The sequence below is a fragment of the Bombina bombina genome, chromosome 6 (genome assembly GCF_027579735.1).
Source record: "Bombina bombina isolate aBomBom1 chromosome 6, aBomBom1.pri, whole genome shotgun sequence".
NCBI classification, from domain to species: Eukaryota; Metazoa; Chordata; class Amphibia; order Anura; family Bombinatoridae; genus Bombina; species Bombina bombina.
Genome location: NC_069504.1, coordinates 868,296,875 through 868,318,231, shown reverse-complemented (window position 1 = coordinate 868,318,231; position 21,357 = coordinate 868,296,875). Strand labels below are relative to the sequence as shown.

Genomic DNA, 21,357 nt, shown 5'->3' with positions numbered 1-21,357 from the left:
ACTGATGGGGCCCCATCCAAGAAAAGGGCTATGGGTGCGTGGTCCGAGATGGCGACCTCCCCAATTATATTGTCGATTACATGAGTGATTAAAGAGTTTGAGATCAGGAAAAGATCAATACGCGACATTGAGGGCGAAGCCCGTGAAACGCATGTGTAATCCCTCCCATCCGGGTTTAGTTGCCGCTAAATGTCTGCCACATCCAGGGAGCTCCCTAGCAGTGCAAAAATTTCCCTCTCAAATCTGTCTGAAACCTTAGGTGCCCTCCCATCTTTCCGACTATGTACATCTCTAAGTCTGTCGCAATGGGGGTTGGGGGTGAGGTTAAAATCTCCTCCCAGTATGATATGGGTGCCCAAGTACGGGGTGAGAGCCGCCACAATGGAGTTCCAAAACCCTCTATCCTTTTGATTGGGGGCATATATGTTGCACAAAGTGTAAATTTTCTCTTTGATACAGACTTGCACTATTATGTATCTGCCCTCTGGATCTTTGAGCACATCCCTAACCTCATACTCCAACCTCTTTCCTAGGAGCACAGCCACCCCCCTGCTAGCAGAGTTGTACGATGTATATTCAACCCTCCCAACCCAGTTAGAGCTCAATTTGTTGTGCTCTAGATCTGAAAGATGCGTTTCTTGAAGAAACGCAATCTCTGCTCGTTTAATTGTTTTTCTTTTCATGGGGGAGTGGATACCCCCTACATTCCACGAGTATAGATTAAATCTTACATTTTAGACTGGATCCTGTACATATGGCGCAACTTCTTATGTAAAAAGGGTGCATGTGATACCCAAATGTAAAAGTGGAAAGGAAAAAGAGGTAGGCTGGGGGAAAGAGGAGAAGGGGGGGGGGGAGAGAAAAAACAAACAAACAAAAAAAAACATATATATTCCTCACCGCAATGTACAGGCTCCCAGTTCAGCCTCCCATTACGTCAAGCCACTGCCAGGCCCCAACACACAACTTGAATCACATGCTGCGCTAAAGAGAAAAAAAGAAAACTTGTTATCTTGGCACACATAATTACAATTTCAATATCGTAGATATCAGACATTAACATGTAGAGACAAGCGATTCTGCATTGAATTTTGCATTTCTGTTCAAACACATTCCCAGATGTGAACCAACACATAACCTGCAAACAATATGTAAAAAACTTTGCTAACTTCCCGTAGGAATTACCTGGCCCCCTAGTGGCCTTACCCTGGGCATCATCTAAGGTCACATTGATACCCCAATTTTTGTGGATTTCCATTGCTCTTCTCGTTTGAACTGTATAGTGCCTTTCCTGCACTGAAAGCAAAGTCCCACAAAAAATAATAATGGATATTAAAACATAACCTGCTAAGTATACATTTAGCTGACGCTCACTAACTTTTATCTGAGCCATCATATGTAGTGCTACTAGTTATGCTACTAATATGCTTATTCAGCAGCAATTCAACAGACTACCCCTTCAGCCTAGTTCCCCTCCATCTTGTCCCCGAGCAGGGCTATGTGCAGGGGACACCCTTTTTTCCACAAATTCCTGGGCCTCCGAGGGAGAATCAAAAGATCTTGGCCCACGTGGGGTAACAATTTTCAGTCTCGCAGGGTATAAGAGAAAGGCATGCCTGCCCTCTCTATGTAGCTTAGAGCGGAGTGGTGAGAATTCCCTACGCCGTTTCATGAGGTCTGTGGAAAAATCTTGGAATAGAAGCAAGCGCGCATTTTCAAAGGTCAGCTTTTCTAGCTTTCTGTATGCTCTCATGATAGCTGTTTTGGTTTGAAAATGCAAGAATTTAATCATAATGGGGCGAGATTGTGACATGTTTGCCCCAAATCTCTCTGGGCCTACCCTATGCGCCCTCTCAACACCTCCAACAAAATCTCTGGCTGGAATATTTAGCAAAGTATTTTCCACAAATTGTAGTATGTCAGACTGTTTAACCGTTTCGGGCAGGCCAAGAAGACGCATGTTATTGCGTCTCAATCTGTTTTCCAGATCATCTAGTTTTAATTGTAAGGACATAGCTTGTCTTTCAAGGTTCTCAATTTTACCAACATTAGCTACATTACTGTCCTCTAGATCAGATATTCTACCTTCCGCTTCAGCTACCCTAGTCAAAAATTGTTTAACATCATCAGTGAGTGTATCTACCCCTCTCTGCAAATTGTCTATTTTGGGCATGAATGGCATGGAAATCTGTTTCACAATAGGGTGGGTGTCTATCAAGCTGTTCTCTGGGAAAGGCTCATTGCTTGTACCCTGGTTGGCTTGGTCAATCCCAGTCCTGTTTCTACTCTCATTGGTTTTATTGCGGCCTGCCATGTATGATTGGTTAAGTATTTCTCCATGTACCCATAAAGCGATAGAAGCAAGGCCGGTATTATGAGAGTATATGTACTGGGCCACAATAGTGAAAGACAATGTTTACCTTATACAGTATCAGCATTACAATACACCAAAAAGCTAGGGCATTATATGTGGTTAAATCTACTAACTTACAGTTGTGTGAACCTGCAAGAGCAAAATATAGGTTAGCAGATGTGTGAGGCGAAGGGCAAGAAGCCTGTCAGTGTCAAACTCTATGAGCAAACTCAGACATACAAATGTCTCCCAACACACTCCCTCTGGAAATATAGTGGATTTTGTCCCCACTCAATAGGCCCCAATCACCACTCTGCACTGTTATTGTTGTTGTTATTCACATTCGCCCAAATCATGCACTCCAGGTAGGGTATCCCCCAACATGAGTTAAAACAAGCAAAATCTTAACTCCTATGTTATTGTGAATCTGTAAGGAGAACACAAGTTAAACCATAGACAGCATGGGCAAATAGATACGTAATATATCGTCCTGTTATAAGGCATAACAGTTTAAGTTCACGTGGTGAATTGGTAGAAAGTTCTTAAGTGCAAAGTTCTTCCGCAGATCTTTTAAAGAGGCAAATGGCTATGTCCCCTATGTAGGAAGCAAACCAAGGGTCATGTCGAGATCTGTGCCCCCGTTTAGTCCTGGTACGGGCAGATGTCTTCACCAGGATGTGACAGCCGCTGTACTAAGTCTCCTTTATATAGGTGAAGGCAAGGGCCACTTAGAAAAAGTGACGGGATTGATCCGGGGAATGAGTTGTTTGTGCACCTGAACTGCTCAGATGTAAACCGGAATGTCAAAGTAGCAACTGCTGCATAAAAAAAGATTCTCTGGCCAGCAGTAAAAGGCCCCGTAATAATAAAGGCCTTATTACAGAGTAATGTTCCGGGCCCAGAGAGATGTTGTGGGTGCTAACTGCGTATCCCTCTATGTCTGTAGGGTCTACTCCCCTTGATTCAAACTCCTGTGGCTAGGTGACAAGAGAGATCCCCACCGTGTTTATCCTCAACTCACCACGATATGTCGGCTCTCCAAAATGGCGCTGATTTTCACGCCAAAAGCTTTTCCCACTATGTGGGAGACAAACTGCAGGTTCGGCAATGGTGCCTCTATCCTGGCCGAAAATCTGGCACGGCTGTGATCCCTGTTATATTGGAGCCCACCTCTTTACAGGTGGTCCGGGAGGCCGGAGTCGTCTGTAAGGGAGAGTTGTTGGGGCTTATGCCGTTCCGGGCTCCCTCTTCTCCCTGTCACTATTGCCTCGCTGCGGTGTCCTTCTCTCCCCGACAGATAGCAATCGGCTCCTCTCTGTTAAGGGATCCTACTGTGTCTGGATCCAGTGTGTCCTTCCGGTAGGGGAGCGATGGTGTGCTCTTACAAACAATATGGAGGGTAATTAAAACCAAGTTCCTCCACTCCGGGCAGCAGTCTCTGCCAAGGAAAGTTTGTTGGGCATAGGGTTTTTCCCAGAATAGCGGTTACAATTCTGTATTTAATGCAGGTCCCGGGTCCAGGTAGCACGGAGCTCCGTTCTTCTGCTGCTTACCCATAAGCCCGCCCACCGGAAGTTCAGTTAATATCCCCTTTTAATGCAACTAATAGTTTTTTACAAGGGGAGATTGTAAAAATTTAATTTCTTACCAAAAAATTGATCTACCTTACTCCAATTCCATTCTGCTCCACAATTTTTAAGTAAACTATAGATAAAATGTCTAACTTGAAAGTACGCAAAAAATTGTTTATTGTCCAGATTGAATTCAGATTTTAGATCTGCAAAGGATTTAATCTCTGTCCTCTCTTGGTTGATATTTTGAGATATCAATGAAAGATCTTTTCGTTTCCAATTTTTAATTATGTTACTATTCAGGCCTTCTGTAAATTCTGAGTTGCCTTCTATTGTCAAATATTTAGAGATTTCAAATTTGACATCTAAAATTGTACAAACCTTCTGCCAAGCGCAAATTTGTACGGCAATAGTTTTTAATTTTTTAACCTCTGTGGACAGTTTACTAAATGTAACATGTGCAAGGCAAGAAGGGTTTAATTATCTCTTTTTCTAAGTCTGGTACTGGGCAATAAGAAGTGTCCCCAAACCACCCCACTACTATTTTAGCTAGGTTGATTAAGTTGTAAATTTCTAAGTTAGGTAAGCCCATTCCCCCATACTGTTTGGGTAAATATAGTTTTTTGGATTTCTTATACTTCTGTCCCACTCTACCTGTTGCTATGTTGAGATTATGTTTTGTAACTTCCCCCATATAGCACTGCAGAATCTTTTTTGGGAGGATTACAAATAAAGTTATGAATTATAATATTATATCCTTAGCTGTCCCCTTGGGACCCCGCTGTACGTGAACTGAGATCTGAATGCTACCTCCATATTGGGGATCTGAGCAAAGCCATCCAGGACTTAAAACCCACAACCAAGCTGCGAAATGACAATAGAGCCGCATTCCTAAAACTCAGCAAGCTCTACTACACCATAGGGGATCATGAGGAAAGCTTAAGGTGAGTCTGAAATAATATATCTTTTTTTTATATCCTTACAACACTCACCCATAAACTTGAATTGACAGCCACTAATAATCTTCAAAACCTGAAGTAAAGTTGTTAAAGGGATAGGAAAGTTAAAATTAAACTTGCATGATTCGGATAGAGCATGTCATTTTAAGACACTTTTAAATTCACTTCTATTTTCAAATGTGCTTCGTTCTCTTGGTATCCCTTGTTAAAAAATGAATACGCACATATCTTACACTAGTGGGAGCTGCTGCTAATTGGTGCCTGCACACATTTGTCTCTTGTGATTGGCTAAATAGATATGTTCAGCTTCCTGTCAGTAGTGCAATGCTGTCCCTTCAGCAATGGATAACAAGAGAATGCAGAAAATGTGATAATAGAATTAAATTGGAAAGTTGTTTAAAATTGTATGTTGTATCTGAATCATAAAAGAAAATGTTGGGGTTTACTATCCCTTTATCTCGTTATTTAGATAGCCATTGTAATCAAAACCATTATGTCATCCTTTAAATTGCTGTGTATTTCTGACAAATAATTATAGTCTTTGTGTTCTTGAGCAATAGAAAGTAAATGCAGCACATCCACCACCATCAGTTTTCATATATGATCCTAACAATGAAAGTTATGTTTAGGAAGAACCTTTTCTCCTTCTCTCCTAAGCTTAAACACAATTCAATGCAAGATCACTCTCAAATAGAGTGTGTAGGATAAAGCTGCAGAATTATTTATGGAGATGTTTTAAGGGACAGTCTACACCTTAGTCTTACTTTAGATTAGGCTGCAAATAGCCTCCTGCACCTTTTCTATATCATGCAGCAGTAAGAGTAAAAAGTTATATTAAAATGACTATTGTTTTTGGTCACTTTGAAATGGCAGCCAAGCTCCTCCCACTGACATCACTATCTAGGCTGCATCTTTGAGTACATCATATAACAAGGTATACACAAAGCATACTAAAATAGTTTTGTTTATTGTGTAACAAATAATAAGTTAAAGAAAATATATATGAACAAGAAATACAATCGTGACTTGAACATCAGGGTAGATCATGGGATTATTTTGCTCTAACTAGTGCTAATCCCGATATCGGGCTAGAACTTTCACCACTCTTCCCCTTGACGTCATTTTACATGAACTGTCCTCTGATACAGAAGAAGGTGATCCCCGCTGTGATCTTGCTGAGGGGATGGCACCCCTCTTAAAACAGGGGATCCCACCAGGGGTGGCTCTGAGGCATCCAGTCCCAAACTCTCAGGTACTGGCTGAAGATGTCTTCTATTTCGACGTGTGACTGCCCCTCCATCAGTAAGGACTACATAAGACCTTAGTTCTGGAGAGCGTCCAATTACCGTAGCAGGCGTCTTCCATTTCTTCTCATCATACAGTTTAACTGACACTTTGCCTCACATTCAGCTCCTGCAAGGGCCTCGCAGACACCTATATTACAAGTTTTGCGCTATAGAGGGTGCGACACGAACGCAACAAAAGTTGCATTATTTCACCCTCCATAGCACTGCCATTACCAGTTTTGAAAAAGCAGCCTTGTGCGTGTCATATGGTTGCAATGAGCTCCATACCGCATAAAATCCAAGTGCTGCTTTGACGTGCTCGTGCACACTTTCCCCATAGACATCAATGGGGAGAAAGTGTTAGGTTTTTTTCTAACACCTGCGATCGTGGAATGAAACGGCTCCGTAACGCAACCACATTGATGTCTATGGGGAAAAAAAAGTTAGGTTTTAACATAAAATAAACCCCAAGTCTAAACACCCCTAATCTGCTGCCCAAGACATCGCCGACACCTACATAAATTTATTAACCCCTAATCTGCCGCCCCCGACATCACCACAGCAATAGAGAGGGGGGAAAGAGAGCAAGAGAGGGGGGAAAGAGAGCAAGAGAGGGGGGAAAGAGAGCAAGAGAGGGGGGAAAGAGAGCAAGAGAGGGGGGAAAGAGAGCAAGAGAGGGGGGAAAGGAGAGCAAAAGAGGGGGGAAAGAGAGCAAAAGAGGGGGGAGAGAACAAAAGAGAGGGGGAGAGAACAAAAGAGAGGGGGAGAGAACAAAAGAGAGGGGGAGAGAACAAAAGAGAGGGGGAGAGAACAAAAGAGAGGGGGAGAGAACAAAAGAGAGGGGGGGAGAACAAAAGAGAGGGGGGGAATAGAGAGAACAAAAGAGAGGGGGGGAATAGAGAGAACAAAAGAGAGGGGGGGAATAGAGAGAACAAAAGAGAGGGGGGGAATAGAGAGAACAAAAGAGAGGGGGGGAATAGAGAGAACAAAAGAGAGGGGGGGAATAGAGAGAACAAAAGAGAGGGGGGGAATAGAGAGAACAAAAGAGAGGGGGGGAATAGAGAGAACAAAAGAGAGGGGGGGAATAGAGAGAACAAAAGAGAGGGGGGGAATAGAGAGAACAAAAGAGAGGGGGGGAATAGAGAGAACAAAAGAGAGGGGGGGAATAGAGAGAACAAAAGAGAGGGGGGGAATAGAGAGAACAAAAGAGAGGGGGGGAATAGAGAGAACAAAAGAGAGGGGGGGAATAGAGAGAACAAAAGAGAGGGGGGGAATAGAGAGAACAAAAGAGAGGGGGGGAATAGAGAGAACAAAAGAGAGGGGGGAATAGAGAGAACAAAAGAGAGGGGGGAATAGAGAGAACAAAAGAGAGGGGGGATAGAGAGAACAAAAGAGAGGGGTGGAGAGCAAAAAAAGGTGGGGGAGAGTAAAAAGAGGGGGGGAAAGAGATCAAAAGAAAGGCGAAAGAGAGTGAGAGCAAAAGACGGGGGAGAGAGAGAGCAATAGAGGGGGGGGGGAGAGAGCAATAGAGGGGGGGGAGAGAGACGGCAAAAGAGGGGGGAGAGAGAGAGCAAAAGAGAGGGAGACAGACAGCAAAAGAGAGGGGGGGGGAGAGAGCAAAAGATAGGGGGGGGGAGAGAGCAAAAGATAGGGGGGGGGAGAGAGCAAAAGATAGGGGGGGGGAGAGAGCAAAAGAGAGGGGGGGGGGGGAGAGAGCAAAAGAGAGGGGGGGAGAGAGCAAAAGAGAGGGGGGGGAGAGAGCAAAAGAGAGGGGGGGGAGAGAGCAAAAGAGAGGGGGGGGGAGAGAGCAAAAGAGAGGGGGGAGAGAGCAAAAGAGAGGGGGGGGGAGAGCAAAAGAGAGGGGGGGGGAGAGAGAGCAAAAGAGAGGGGGGAGAGAGCAAAACAGAGGGGAGAAGAGAGAAAGCAAAAGAGATGGGGGGAGCGCAAGAGAGAGGGGGAGAGAGAGAGCAAAAGAGAGGAGGAGAGAGAGCAAAACAGAGGAGGGGGAGAGAGAGCAAAAGAGATGGGGGGGAGCGCAAGTGAGGGGGAGAGAGAGCAAAAGAGAGGGGGGGGAGAGAGAGAGATCAAAAGAGAGGGGGAGAGAGAGATCAAAAGAGAGGGGGAGAGAGAGATCAAAAGAGAGAGGGGGAGAGAGATCAAAAGAGAGGGGGAGAGAGAGAGATCAAAAGAGAGGGGGAGAGAGAGAGATCAAAAGAGAGGGGGGGGGAGAGAGAGAGCAAAATAGAGAGAGATCAAAATAGAGGGGGGATAGAGAGAGAGCAAGGGGTGGAACCGCTGTACTGCAAAAAATGGCCCGTGTACAGGGGTTTTAGGACTAGTTGGTCATAAAGGGATTATCTATCTTTTTAAACTATAAAAATTCTGGTGTAGATTGTCCCTTTAATGTAGCCCAGATTGTGATGTCATCAGTGGGCGGAGCTTGGCAGCCATTTCAAAGTGACCAGAAACAATAGTCATTTTAAAATATTTTTTTTACTGCTGCATGGTATAGAAAAGGGTGCAGGAGGATATTTGCAGCTTAATCTAATGTAAGACTTAAAGATGACTACGATGTGACCGTCCCTTTAATAAATATTAAGTTCTAGGAAAACTTTCCAGTGAGAGAGAGAGAACAAAAGAGAGGGGGAAGAGAGAGAACAAAAGAGAGGGGGGGGATAGAGAGAACAAAAGAGAGGGGGGGATAGAGAGAACAAAAGAGAGGGGGGGATAGAGAGAACAAAAGAGAGGGGGGGATAGAGAGAACAAAAGAGAGGGGGGGATAGAGAGAACAAAAGAGAGGGGGGGATAGAGAGAACAAAAGAGAGGGGGGGGGGATAGAGAGAACAAAAGAGAGGGGGGGGGATAGAGAGAACAAAAAGAGGGGGGGGATAGAGAGAACAAAAAGAGGGGGGGGATAGAGAGAACAAAAGAGAGGGGGGGGGATAGAGAGAACAAAAGAGAGGGGGGGGGATAGAGAGAACAAGAGAGGGGGGGGATAGAGAGAACAAAAGAGAGGGGGGGATAGAGAGAACAAAAGAGAGGGGGGATAGAGAGAACAAAAGAGAGGGGGGATAGAGAGAACAAAAAAGGGGGAAGAGAGAGAGCAAAAGAGGGGTGGAGAGCAAAAAGGGGGTTAGAGACGGCAAAAGAGAGGGGGAGAGAGACGGCAAAAGAGAGGGGGAGAGAGACGGCAAAAGAGAGGGGGGGAAGAGATCAAAAGAAAGGAGAGAGAGAGAGAGCGAGCGAGATCAAAAGAGAGGGGGGAGAGAGACGACAAAAGAGAGGAGGAGAGAGCGCAAAACAGAGGGGAGAGAGAGCAAAAGAGAGGGGGAGAGAGACAGCAAAAGAGAGGGGGGAAAGAGATCAAAAGAAAGCAGAGCGAGATCAAAAGAGGGGGGAGAGAGACAGCAGAGGGGGGAGAGAGAGAGAGAGAGAGATCAAAAGAGAGGGGGAGAGAGAGAGCAAAATAGAGAGAGGGGAGAGATAGAGCAAAATAGAGGGGGGATAGAGAGAGAGCAAGGGATGGAACCGCTGTACTGCAAAAAATGGCCCGTGTACACAGGCTTTAGGACTAGTTGGTAATAAAGGGATTATCTATCTTTTTAAACTATAAAAATTCTGGTGTAGACTGTCCCTTTAATGCAGCTAAGATTGTGATGTCATCAGTGGGCGGAGCTTGGCAGCCATTTCAAAGTGACCAGAAACAATAATCATTTTAAAATATTTTTTTTTACTGCTGCATGGTATAGAAAAGGGTGCAGAAGGATATTTGCAGCTTAATCTAATGTAAGACTTAAAGATGACTACGGTGTGACGTCCCTTTAATAAATATTAAGTTTTTTATATATATATATATTAGTATGTGTGTGTGTATATAATATATATATATATATATATATATATATATATATATATTTTATTATTGATTTTTCTTGTTCTTTTTTTAGTCACATACGTGAATGTTTGAAGTTGGATCAAGATGATAAAGACTGTTTTTCACATTATAAACAAGTTAAAAAACTCTCCAGACAGTTGGAATCAGCAGAAGAATTAGTCCGTGAGCAGAGGTAAATATTTAATACTTTAGAATAGTTAGACAGCAGAGAAATAAATAAGAGTGACATTTTTATATATTTATTTTATTTGCATTTCGAATGATGCAGGTTTGCCGATGCAATTGAGAAATATGAAGCCTCCATTAAAACAGAACCAAATGTACAAGTATACAGCAAGAGAGCAAAAGAGAGGATATGCCACTGTTTGTCAAAGGTAAGTTGACTATACTGTAAAAACCTAATCGCTGAAGGGGGCGCTCAAGATGCAGTATAATCAATAATCTAGAACAAAAGTATTTATGATGGGGCAATGTTAAGCTATCATAGATGAGTATATACACAATAAAGGCAGAAAACAGTAAATTCTTAGATACTGTAGTGAAAATACACTTGCAATTGTGAAAAATTAGACAGTCCTTTATACGTTCTTCAAAGGATAACAATTGCTGTAGCGGCTGCCTCCTCCTCACTGGATGGTCCAGGTGGTACTATATAAGATAAAACAGAATGGAGGGGCGCCTCATGTGTGGTATCACCTATTAATTAACAATGAGTCACAGAACTATTGCCAAATGGGTACTCACAAATTTGGAGAGCACACTTATGTGCTGGTAGGGGCGGGCTGCAGAATTAGAAAGGTGTGACAGCTCACCCACTTGAAGGCGCTCTTGGCGTAAGATGGTGGTGCTATAAGGGAGACAAGAAATACGGGCACCACATGTGCAGACTATTAATGGTACAACCACAACAGATTCCTTAATGTGGAGGGTACTCGCATATTCCCAGAGCACACCAATGTGCTTGTAGAAGCAGGCTGCAGATTGGTAGAGGTGTGGCAGCTCACCCAAACTCTAGGTATCTTGATATTTGTATGATAATGTGTTCCCTCAGGTGCTGGGCTGGTCTCTCATAGGTGAACAATGGCAGATGGTGGGTAGAAATGAATCCACTCAAAGGATAAAAGATATATCCAAATTTATTTAAAAAAGCATACAAGTTTAAAAACAACAGCACAATGATTGCTGATGAGAGTGGATAACAGGGTGTCCAATAATCACCCAATCATGCAATGCGTTTCACGGTTCACAGACCGTTTCATCAGGCATAAAAAATCATAATAAATCATGCTACCCTTCACTGCCTTATATACCTCACTAATGAACAGAACAAAACACCTCTTTTTGCTAGAGAATGATTGATGTGGTACACCTGTGTGGGTTAGTCCAAATCACTGGCCTAGAGGTGAAAAATCCCTCTTGACTCTGTAAACACTCACCTATGTTTGCATTTATTAATCTATTCTCTGCAGTACAATTATCTGGTGGAATAAACTTCATAACTAATCATTGTTATTAAAAAGCTCCAAACTGGTGAACATGTAAATAGGTTCCTTTACTGGGATAGATGATCCCTCCCACCCCTTTTATTTTACACATTTGAGGTGGTATAACCCTTCCAAAGATGTTTTGGGAGTCTGTATTTGACAGCACTATGATTGATGTGGTACACCTTTGTGGGTTAGTCCAAATCACTGGTCTAGAGGTGAAAAAAGGTAAGTTGTCAATTTAAAGGGACAGTCAAGTATAAATTAAACTTTCATTATTCAGATAGGACTTTTAATTTTAATCAACTTTCCAATTTACTTTTATCATCAAATTTGCTTTTTTTCTCTTGGTATTCTTAGTTTAAACTAAACATAGGTAGGCTCATATGCTAATTTCTAAGCCTTTGAGGGCTGCCTCTTATCACATGCTTTTTAAATCTCTTTTCAACACAAAGAGACAGAAAGTACACGTGGGCTATATAGATAACACTGTGTTCAGGCACAGAAAGTTATTTAACATCTAGCACAATACAATGCTACATTTAAGACAATAGATAATAAACAGTCACAGTCATGTGATCAGGGGGCTGGAAGAAGGTTCCTAGATACAAGGTAATCACAGAGGTAAAAAGTATATTACTATAACTGTGTTGGTTATGCAAAACTGGGGAATGGGTAATAAAGGGATTATCTATCTTTTAAAACAATAGCAATTCTATGGTTGACTGTCCCTTTAAATACTGCTTATACACTTCAGTAGCCACTGTAGTACTCAAGACATCCCTGCAGAAACACTAATATATATTTATGTCTTATCTTATGGCACAATGTAAATGTAATCCCACCCCCTTGTTTACCTGGGCATTAATGGACGTGTTATATGTATCCTTCTTGGTCTATGGATACAGAAGGTTGATGTGCTCAGAATGGGCATATGCTTTTTTTTACCCTTTATACTTTTTATTTTTATTTTAAAGGGGCGTGAAAATCAAAACTAAACTTTCATGATTTAGACAGAGCATGCAGTTTAACAGACGTATCAGTTTACTTCTATTATGAAACCCCATTTTTTTTCTTTTATGATTTAGATAGAGCAGGCAATTTTAAGCAACTTTCTAATTTACTTCTATTATAAATCTTTTTTTCGTCCTCTTGGTGTCTTGTTGAAAAGCAGGAGCATTAGCTCAGCAGTATGCACATGTTTGGAGTACTATATGGCAGCAATTTTGCAAGAATGTTATCCATTTCCACAAGCACTAGATGACGGGTCTATTGCCTTCCATCTAGCTAAACTTTTTTTATATATATATATTTTTTCAATGTTCAATTACATAAACATTAACAAAAGAGAAAATTGGTACAACAAAAAGTAGAAAATGTCTGCCTTGTCATATATATATATATATATATATATATATATATATATATATATATATATATATATATATATATATATATATATATATATATATATATATATATCTATCAGGGACGTGCAGTCATAGGAGGCAGGGCCTCCCCTGCCATATTGGGCAAACTTTAATTAAATTTTAATAAATAAATACAATTAAAAAAATCACCATTTTTTCCCCTCCCATGTAATGCTATAGAGAGGCAGGTACAGGCACCGCTTCTCTCCATAGCACTACATGGGTCATAGGAAATATGTGCTGGAGCGCCACCTGTGTGCTGTCAAGATATCAGCACACAAAATTGAGTCCAATAGGAGGCATCCCTCTTAATGCCTCCTAGCAAGGGAGCCAATCAGAGATGGTCATGTTCTCCTGGTGATTGACAGCACCAGGAGAACGTGACCAGCGATGTTTGACTCCCTGCGCATGGGCAAAGCAAGGACCACTGGCGGGAAGAGTAGAGAGACTGCTGTGCATCCACTCCTGTTGTCCTGAGCAGCCTTCAACTTCTCAGCTAGAGTAAATATCAACAGCTGCTGCCTTGGCCCCTGCCTGAGGAACCGTACTACAGGGAACACTCCTGGCAGTCAGTGGAGTACTCTGGGATGGGGGAGAACCGGGACTCTGTGCAAGACTACAGCTATTGAGGCGAGGAGGTAATGGATAAGAGTTGCTGACTTGAGTAAGGGGTTAATAAAGATCATCCACCGTTCCGTCTTCTGAAGCTGGCACACTAGAAATAATTTTTATAAAAAAACTGTGCTCCTACAAATAACCAATGTCCCTGTGCTATTAGTACAACTGCTGAACTACAACAGTAGTCTAGCAGCAGTGCTAATAGTGCAGCTGCATTAGGGGATGCCGGTTGTGCTACATCTGTTTTAATTTAAATGTTATTACTAGTGCTGAGCACTGCTGGGGGGTTTTTGTCCCCAGATAGTAGCTTTTAGGGGTATAATGTTCCCAGCCACTGCTTCCTCTTAAACTACTGGGCTGATTCTGAGCAAGCTGCAGCTTCTCTCACTAAAGCCAGTCCCCTCCCCTTCCTCCCGGAGCACAGTGCAGTCAGCCTCTAACATAAGGCAGAAAACGGACAGCAGCTTAATTTATAGCCTTAAATCTGACAGTGAACCTAGGTAAGAGGGCAATAAGGGTGCTGCACAAAGTATGGTCTGCTCATAACATTAAGAGTTTATTTCATGTGCACTGCGATGGGGGCTGAGCAGGATTGTAACCAGGCTCTTTACAGTTCCCCAGCACAGCACAACACTGCTTTGTTTTAACCCCTAGTGTGTTAATATGCTATGCTTGCCAGCTTTGATATTTCTCATTTTCACCATGCTCTAATTGTGCATGGTTTATCTCTAAAATGTGTAATAAGCCTCTTTCAGCTCTGTGTGCATTATAAAACTGATATTTCCTTGTGTACCACTACCCTTCCTTAAAGAGACAATAAACAACATATATTTTATTTATTGCACTGTAATAATATAGATATATTGCTTATTGTCCCTTTTAAATATGAGTACACAAGGAAATTGTTTTAGAATCTACACAGAGCAGAAAGAGGCTTATTACACATTTTAGAGCTTAAACCATGCATTTAAAATCAGAGCATGGTGAAAATGAGAAATATCAAAGCTGGCCAGATATATTAAACTGTCTTAATCAGATTTATTAATCATGGTTCATGTAGATATTTTGGATGTTTATAGGAATCATGCAGAATATATATCACTCAGATGTGCCAATTGCCAAGATAGCATATTGCCTGAACAAATGACATGGAATTTACTATATTATAAGTGTTAGTAGATTTACAAACCAAGTACAATTACATATACATTATTTACTGCATAGTTGCATACTGTATTTCCAGTGAGTTAGAAATCCTGGCTTCAATAATGCATTTTTCCCAACAGTGACTTGCTTTTAATGCTTATGCTATTGAAGGAACATTGCTACTTTTGTCAGAGTTTGTCTTTCCTATGCAAGTATGCAGGTCTTACTGGCAACTCCCTGGCTGAGGGGAGCTCAGTTTGTGGAGGTTTAGCATGTACTATTTTCATTATAAATTTGCTGCCTTTTTGACAGCAGGTTAGTTTCTCAAAGCTTTTGATGGTTATTAGCTGGTAATAGCCTTTCCTCTCATAGTTTGAAGGAGATATTATACAACCATGGCCTGCTTCTGACTTAGTGGGGGGAAGGTGAAGGGAAATATTGCCTTATTTCCTTTTCTCCTTCTTTCTTTCTCTTTCTCTCTTTCTCTTTCTCTTTTTCTCTCTCTCTTTCCTTCTTTCTTTCTCAGATTCCTATGCATTGTGTGTCATATAGTTATGATAAGGTACTACATTTATGTTTTAGGAAACAAAAAAAAAGAAAAACATGTTTTTTTAAATAAATTATTTTTCAAAGGAATTATTGCAAAGAATAATGCTGAACTTAAGCTCAGTGAATTGGTTGGTAAACAAGTCCTGTGTTTTCTAGGGGAATTCAGTATCAGTTCAAAGTAATCTATGAGCAAAGTGGAGCTTCTAAAACAAGTTATATGGCATTTCATGCCCTCAGACTGGTCAGCTTTAAGTGTAATATACTGTATATTAGGTTTATGGTGGAAATTAATGCACCCCTAAAGCAGAGCCCTGGTTAAATACAGGAAACTAAAACCTCTGGGATATTCTGTCCACTTCCTATTGTTTGTTGTGGAATGATGATATAACCAGTTTTTAAATAATTCCAAATGTACTTGCATTTGGGCTTTGCTTAATGCAAAGAAAGTCTCCCCACTAACCAAAGCAGATAGAAAAATATCAAATTTGATCAGAAAAACTTCTCCTTCCATTTTAACAGTTCTACAAATAAGATCAATCCTCAATACATAGGTTAAGGGGAAAATCACTATAAATTTCCATTTAGAAATATGATTGATAAAAAAAATCCCTGATAAGAACTAACTCCTATGTCTATAATGAAAATATGGCTGGAGTGTATCCTGCAATTATGACCCTGCAATATATAGCACTGTGTGTGTATGTTTATATACTGTAAATATATATATTGCTGCATATCCTTCAACAACATATACCAAAAGAATGAAGCAAATTTAATATTAGCAGTTAATTCGACCTGCAAACTGCCAATTTAACCGTAAATTTAAGCTGCCTCTGTTGGGTTCATATATGTGCCTCACTAGCCTCTGACGTCACTGCACGTCACTGATATATATATATATATACACACAGAGTGGTAAAGACAAATGATTTGCTCTGTCATATTGTAGGAGGGGGGAACAGGAATGAAGAAGGGATCCAACACAGGGGAAACATTTTTTTTTTTTAATTGTGTGCTGTCTCTGAGCCACAAAAGAAAATTTTGAGTTTCATTCTCCTTTAAGGCATCTCAAACCACAAGATGTTTTTTTTTTTACCTACTTAAAGGGACAGTAAAGTCATAATTAGACATTTATTATTCAGATAGAGCATACAATTTTAAACAACTATCCAATTTACTTTTATTATTTAATTTGCTTCCTTCTCTTATTATCCTTTGCTGGAAGGTTTATACTGGTAAGCTCAGGAGCAGCAATCAACCTAGGTTCTAGCTGCTGCTGATAGTCTGCATTTATATACAAATTGTCATTGGCTCACCCATGTTTTCAGTTAGAAACCAGTAGTACATTGCTGCTCATTGAACAAATGATGCCAAGAAAATGAAACAAATTTGATAATAGAAGTAAACTGGAAAGTTGTTTAAAATTGTATCTTCTACCTAAATCACGAAAGAAAAATTTGGGGTTTCATGTCCCTTTTTAAATAAGAAATGTATACCAGAGCACTGAAATAACGATATAAACATACCTTATAGGGAATTCAGGGTCTTAACATACTCATGCATGATACGTTGGTCTTGAGGAAATAAATAGATTTACCCCTATTATTGGTAGTTTTTGGCCAGTACATCTGATCCTCTTCATGAGCTTTCCAAAATAAGTATAAAGCAGGAAACCATTTATCTTTATAGCCAAAAAGTTAAGTGAAAATTTTCATGCATTAATGGGGCACCATACTGTAGCAATTAATTTCCCTTTTAATGTGTCTTTAGGGGTTTATTTACAGCTGCAGAGTATTAAATTATAAGAAATCAATCCTTTAGGTATAGTTTTGTATTTCAAATATTTATTAAACCACCATTTATTGTCCTCCAGATCAAATCCATTAAAATGGGCTCAGTAGAAAAATAATTAGATAATAAAATGTTCATTATAGGTGGTGGGGATTTCTATTTTTCTACAAAGTTCTGGTTTATAGAAACTGGCACACAATTATAATATACATATACATATATATATATATATATATATATATATATATATATATATATATATATATATATATATATATATATATATATATATATATATATATATATACATGTGGCTTTCTGTGTATTAGCTGTCTAATTTGCTGAGATTTATGGACTGATGCTCTCAGGAAGGTGGAATTGTTAGCCTGTTCCTATGGGCTGGTGTAGAAACTAACCAGGATGTAATGAAAAATGCAGTACCTTAATTGATTACTTTTTTTCAAAAAAAAATATTTACTAGTGAACCATGCATGCATCATGTTATGATAAGTATATTTGTAAATTTTCACAAAATGTGATGATTCACAGAAGATATACACAGTAGCACACATTAATTATTTAGCTCTGGATAATCTTATGAGCAAGTCAGCACTAAATGATGTACCTAAGCGGTTGACTTTTTTTTTTTTTTTTTTTTAAAGAGTCAGCAAACGGAAGCAGCTGTCAAAGTTTGCACTGAAGCATTTGAAAGAGATCCACAAAATCCATTTATTCTTCGTGACCGTGCAGAAGCATATATCCTGAATGAAGAGTACGAGAAAGGTCAGCCCACAAAGAACACTATATATTTTATAATGGAAGTATGTGTATATTGCAAAAATACAGTTTTTGGTGTTTTTGTTTGTTTATGGGGTTCACAAACAGAACCATAAATGCCAACAGAAACCACTGAATATAAGTATGTGTGTGTGTTTGTGCGTGTATGTATATGTGTGTGTGTGTGTGTGTATATATATATATATATATATATATATATATACACACATACACACACACACACACACACACACACACAACAAGGGGGTTTGGTTAAGCACACCTGAAGAAAAAAACATTTTATATATTAGCGCACACATTGTGGGAGTGCTGCCAAAAGACAAAAACAGGTATTGGCGCACATCCAAACACATAAGTTCACATATTTTTAACATATTTATATATGCTGCAAAAAATTGCCTGCTTAATACTTTTTTACATTTTTAAATAAAGTTGGGATCTTAGTCTCACATAATATGGCCCTATTCTGCTCAGCCAGTCACCATTTACAAGGTGTCCCAAAATAGACTGGTCCTAACACTATACAGTTTAGCTTTGCTGGGATGAATCATTCGATTCGAATATTCCAATACAGAATTCCAACATTGCAGTACTATGCCTCAAATCATGGAATCAAGACTGTTTTAGTGAATACTTCATAGCCCTGACCATGTCTAAGTTCTGTAAGAGATACCCCCCCCCGAGGAATAAGTTAACATTTTTCAAGTTCTTAGTAGTGGATGACGCCTGCTTAGGTTTAAACCTGAGACTGCACAAATTTGGCTATCAGGGCTAAAAAAATCGCTTGGGGCAAAGGAAAGGATCCAGATGAAGGGAAGGTATAAATAATAAGCCAAGTCCTTTGTGTCCAGAATGGTGTTTGTTTATCTTGTGTGCCTTTGGGTGTCATGGCTAAAAAAAAAATATTCACAAAGCAAAATATCAGACTATAATATAGTGTGTGCAACAATGAGTATGAATGTCATCTAGAGAGTACTTTAAACAAGCAATATTCTAAAGATAAGTCAAATTAAAATATGGAGGGAACCAATTCATGCAATAAAGACTTTCATTTTTTATTTTTTTTATTTTATTCTTCTCCCAGCTGTGGAAGATTTTCAGCAAGCAAAGGAATTAGATGGAGAAAATGAGGAAATAAATCAGGGACTCGAGAGAGCACAAAAACTTCTCAAACAATCAAGAAAACGAGACTACTACAAAATACTTGGTGTTAAAAGGTAATATTGTGAGTCATTTAATCATATGTCTATCTATCCATATATTAAAGGGGCACTAAACCCAGTTTTTTTCTTTAATGTTTCAGATAGAACATGCAATTTTAAGCAACTTTCTAATTTACTCCTATTATAAATTTTATTTGTTCTCTTGCTATCTTTATTTAAAAAGCAGGAATGTAAAGCTTAGGAGCCGACCCATTTTTGGTTCAGAACCTGGGTTATGCTAGCTTATTGGTCTGCTAAATGTAGCCACCAATAAGCAAGCACTATCCATGGTGCTGAACCTAAAATGGGCCGGCTCCTAAGCTTTAAATTCCTGCTTTTAAAACAAAGATAGCAAAAGAATGAAGACAAATTGATAGGAGTAAATTTAGAAAGTTGCTTAAAATTGCTTGCTCTATCTGAATCATGAAGAAAAAATGTGGGTTTAGTATTCCTTAATATTGCAAAGTTTTACAATAGGAGTGATTGTTACAACCTTTTCTACTTCGACAGGCTTCACCCCTTTAAAATCCATCTTCACTTGTTAATAATTAAATGATGCATAATTGTTTATGAAATGGTCTATTCTCTCCATTATAAATTGATAATATATGGGGGGGTTCGTTCATTCAGATAAGTCAGTCAAATGAAAACTCAAGGAAGGTCTGTTTCTTCACAATGAATACATTGAATATATATGCAAGAAAATCAGATTTCTTTTTCAAGATACGATGAGTTCACGGGTTTCATCCCGCCTCCTGGGTTTCATTACGCCTCCTGGTCAGCAGGAGGAGGCAAAGAGCACCACAGCAGAGCTGTATATATAGCTCCACCCTTCCCTCCCACTCCAGTCATTCTCTTTGCCTGTGTTAGTGATAGGAAGAGGCAGAGTGAGGTGTTAGTTATAGTTTCTTCAATCAAGAGTTTATTATTTTTAAAGTAGTGCCACAGTGTGCTACTTTGTTCTGGGGTTTAGCCTAGACCAGATCAGTCTCTTCAGTGCAAAAAGAGAAGCATTTGGTGGCTTCAAAGCAATGGGAACTTGTGGGACATAATTCTCACTGCGCCTCCCATAGATGTATGCTGCCCTGCTTGTAAAAGTCTGAGGGAGTATAGCTCAGTACTTTTTGTTTCCACAGGCCAATGTGAAGAGGAGAAAAGAACTTCACCAGCTGTGCGCGCTATTTGCCTCCTCATTGATCTTCAGACGGATCCATCACTAATTGAGGCATGAGCTCAATACACCCATGATGGGCGGAGCTTTGGTGCGTACCATGGGGTGCGCACTATTTGGTTCATTTCCTCTGACAGATCACAGGGTGCCTCCTCGGCTGTGTTTCACAACATACAGCTGAGAGGTCTTTGCGCCGTCTAGAGAGGTTTTTTGAGTGACGGTGACATCTTCTCTGTCACGTTAGGCCAAGAGGCGTCACAAGTATCACAAGTTTAAAATTAAGTTAGACATGCTGGTCCTTCCTGAGTGAACTAATTGGAGGTGCAGCTGTTAAGTTGATACTGTGACAGGTTGCTTTGTATTATCAATTGCATGAAACACTGCATGTGTCATTGGCTACTGTCCCATACATTTTGGCCCTTATATGTAAGGAACATTCTCAGATAGTGCTGTTCACCATGTGCTATGAGAAATCTTTTTCAGAATTGGTTGCTATATGCAGCATTCTGAGTCTTGGTAATAATTTATCTAATACCTTAAACATACTGTTGCAAACTTTCTTTACATACTGCTCAGGGAATTTACTGGTTCCTGTTTCAGTTCAGGGTGACGGTAACAGTTTATATTCCGTGCCCCATGATGGATGCCTTTTTCCCTGAGGGGTTGCTTATCGCCTTGCCTATATTTTGATTAGCAGGCGTTAAAGTTTGCATGTTACTTTCTGAAGGGTCACTTTGTTATGCAATATTGCACACGAATATAAGCACAGTTTTACAGTTATGAGAGACTCTGAGGATTCGCTTTTATTACAATATTATTGTTGTTTACTTGTGTGACTTCATCCTTTGTGACTTAGATTGGCAAGAAAGCACACGACAATACTGTTTCCTTTAAGATTTAAAGAGAGACAGGACTGAATTTGAGCTTTTAATTGGCTACTTCATTTATTACAGATGCTCCTTTGTAGACTACCTCCCAAGGAAGGTAGCTTTGTGGTTAGCTTTGTGGCTTTGCAACTCAAGTGGTTCGAATCCAGGTGCTGGATCACCATTTACATTTGCGGCTAAGGGTCTGGGTTTTCCATCTTAGCACGCAGAGCTCTGT

The 21,357-nt window shown here is 40.1% G+C and overlaps 1 protein-coding gene across 2 annotated transcripts in view; it reads left to right on the top strand.

Moving 5' to 3' along the window:
- Window positions 1–21,357, top strand: part of LOC128663816 (dnaJ homolog subfamily C member 3) — a 51,011-nt gene that overhangs the window by 18,876 nt on the left and 10,778 nt on the right. For both annotated transcript variants that reach the window (XM_053718338.1, XM_053718337.1), the window contains exons 7-11: window positions 4,687–4,868; window positions 10,117–10,236; window positions 10,333–10,438; window positions 17,745–17,865; window positions 18,965–19,097. In XM_053718338.1, the coding sequence (XP_053574313.1) occupies window positions 4,687–4,868; window positions 10,117–10,236; window positions 10,333–10,438; window positions 17,745–17,865; window positions 18,965–19,097 (662 nt within the window). The remainder of the gene's footprint in view (window positions 1–4,686; window positions 4,869–10,116; window positions 10,237–10,332; window positions 10,439–17,744; window positions 17,866–18,964; window positions 19,098–21,357) is intronic.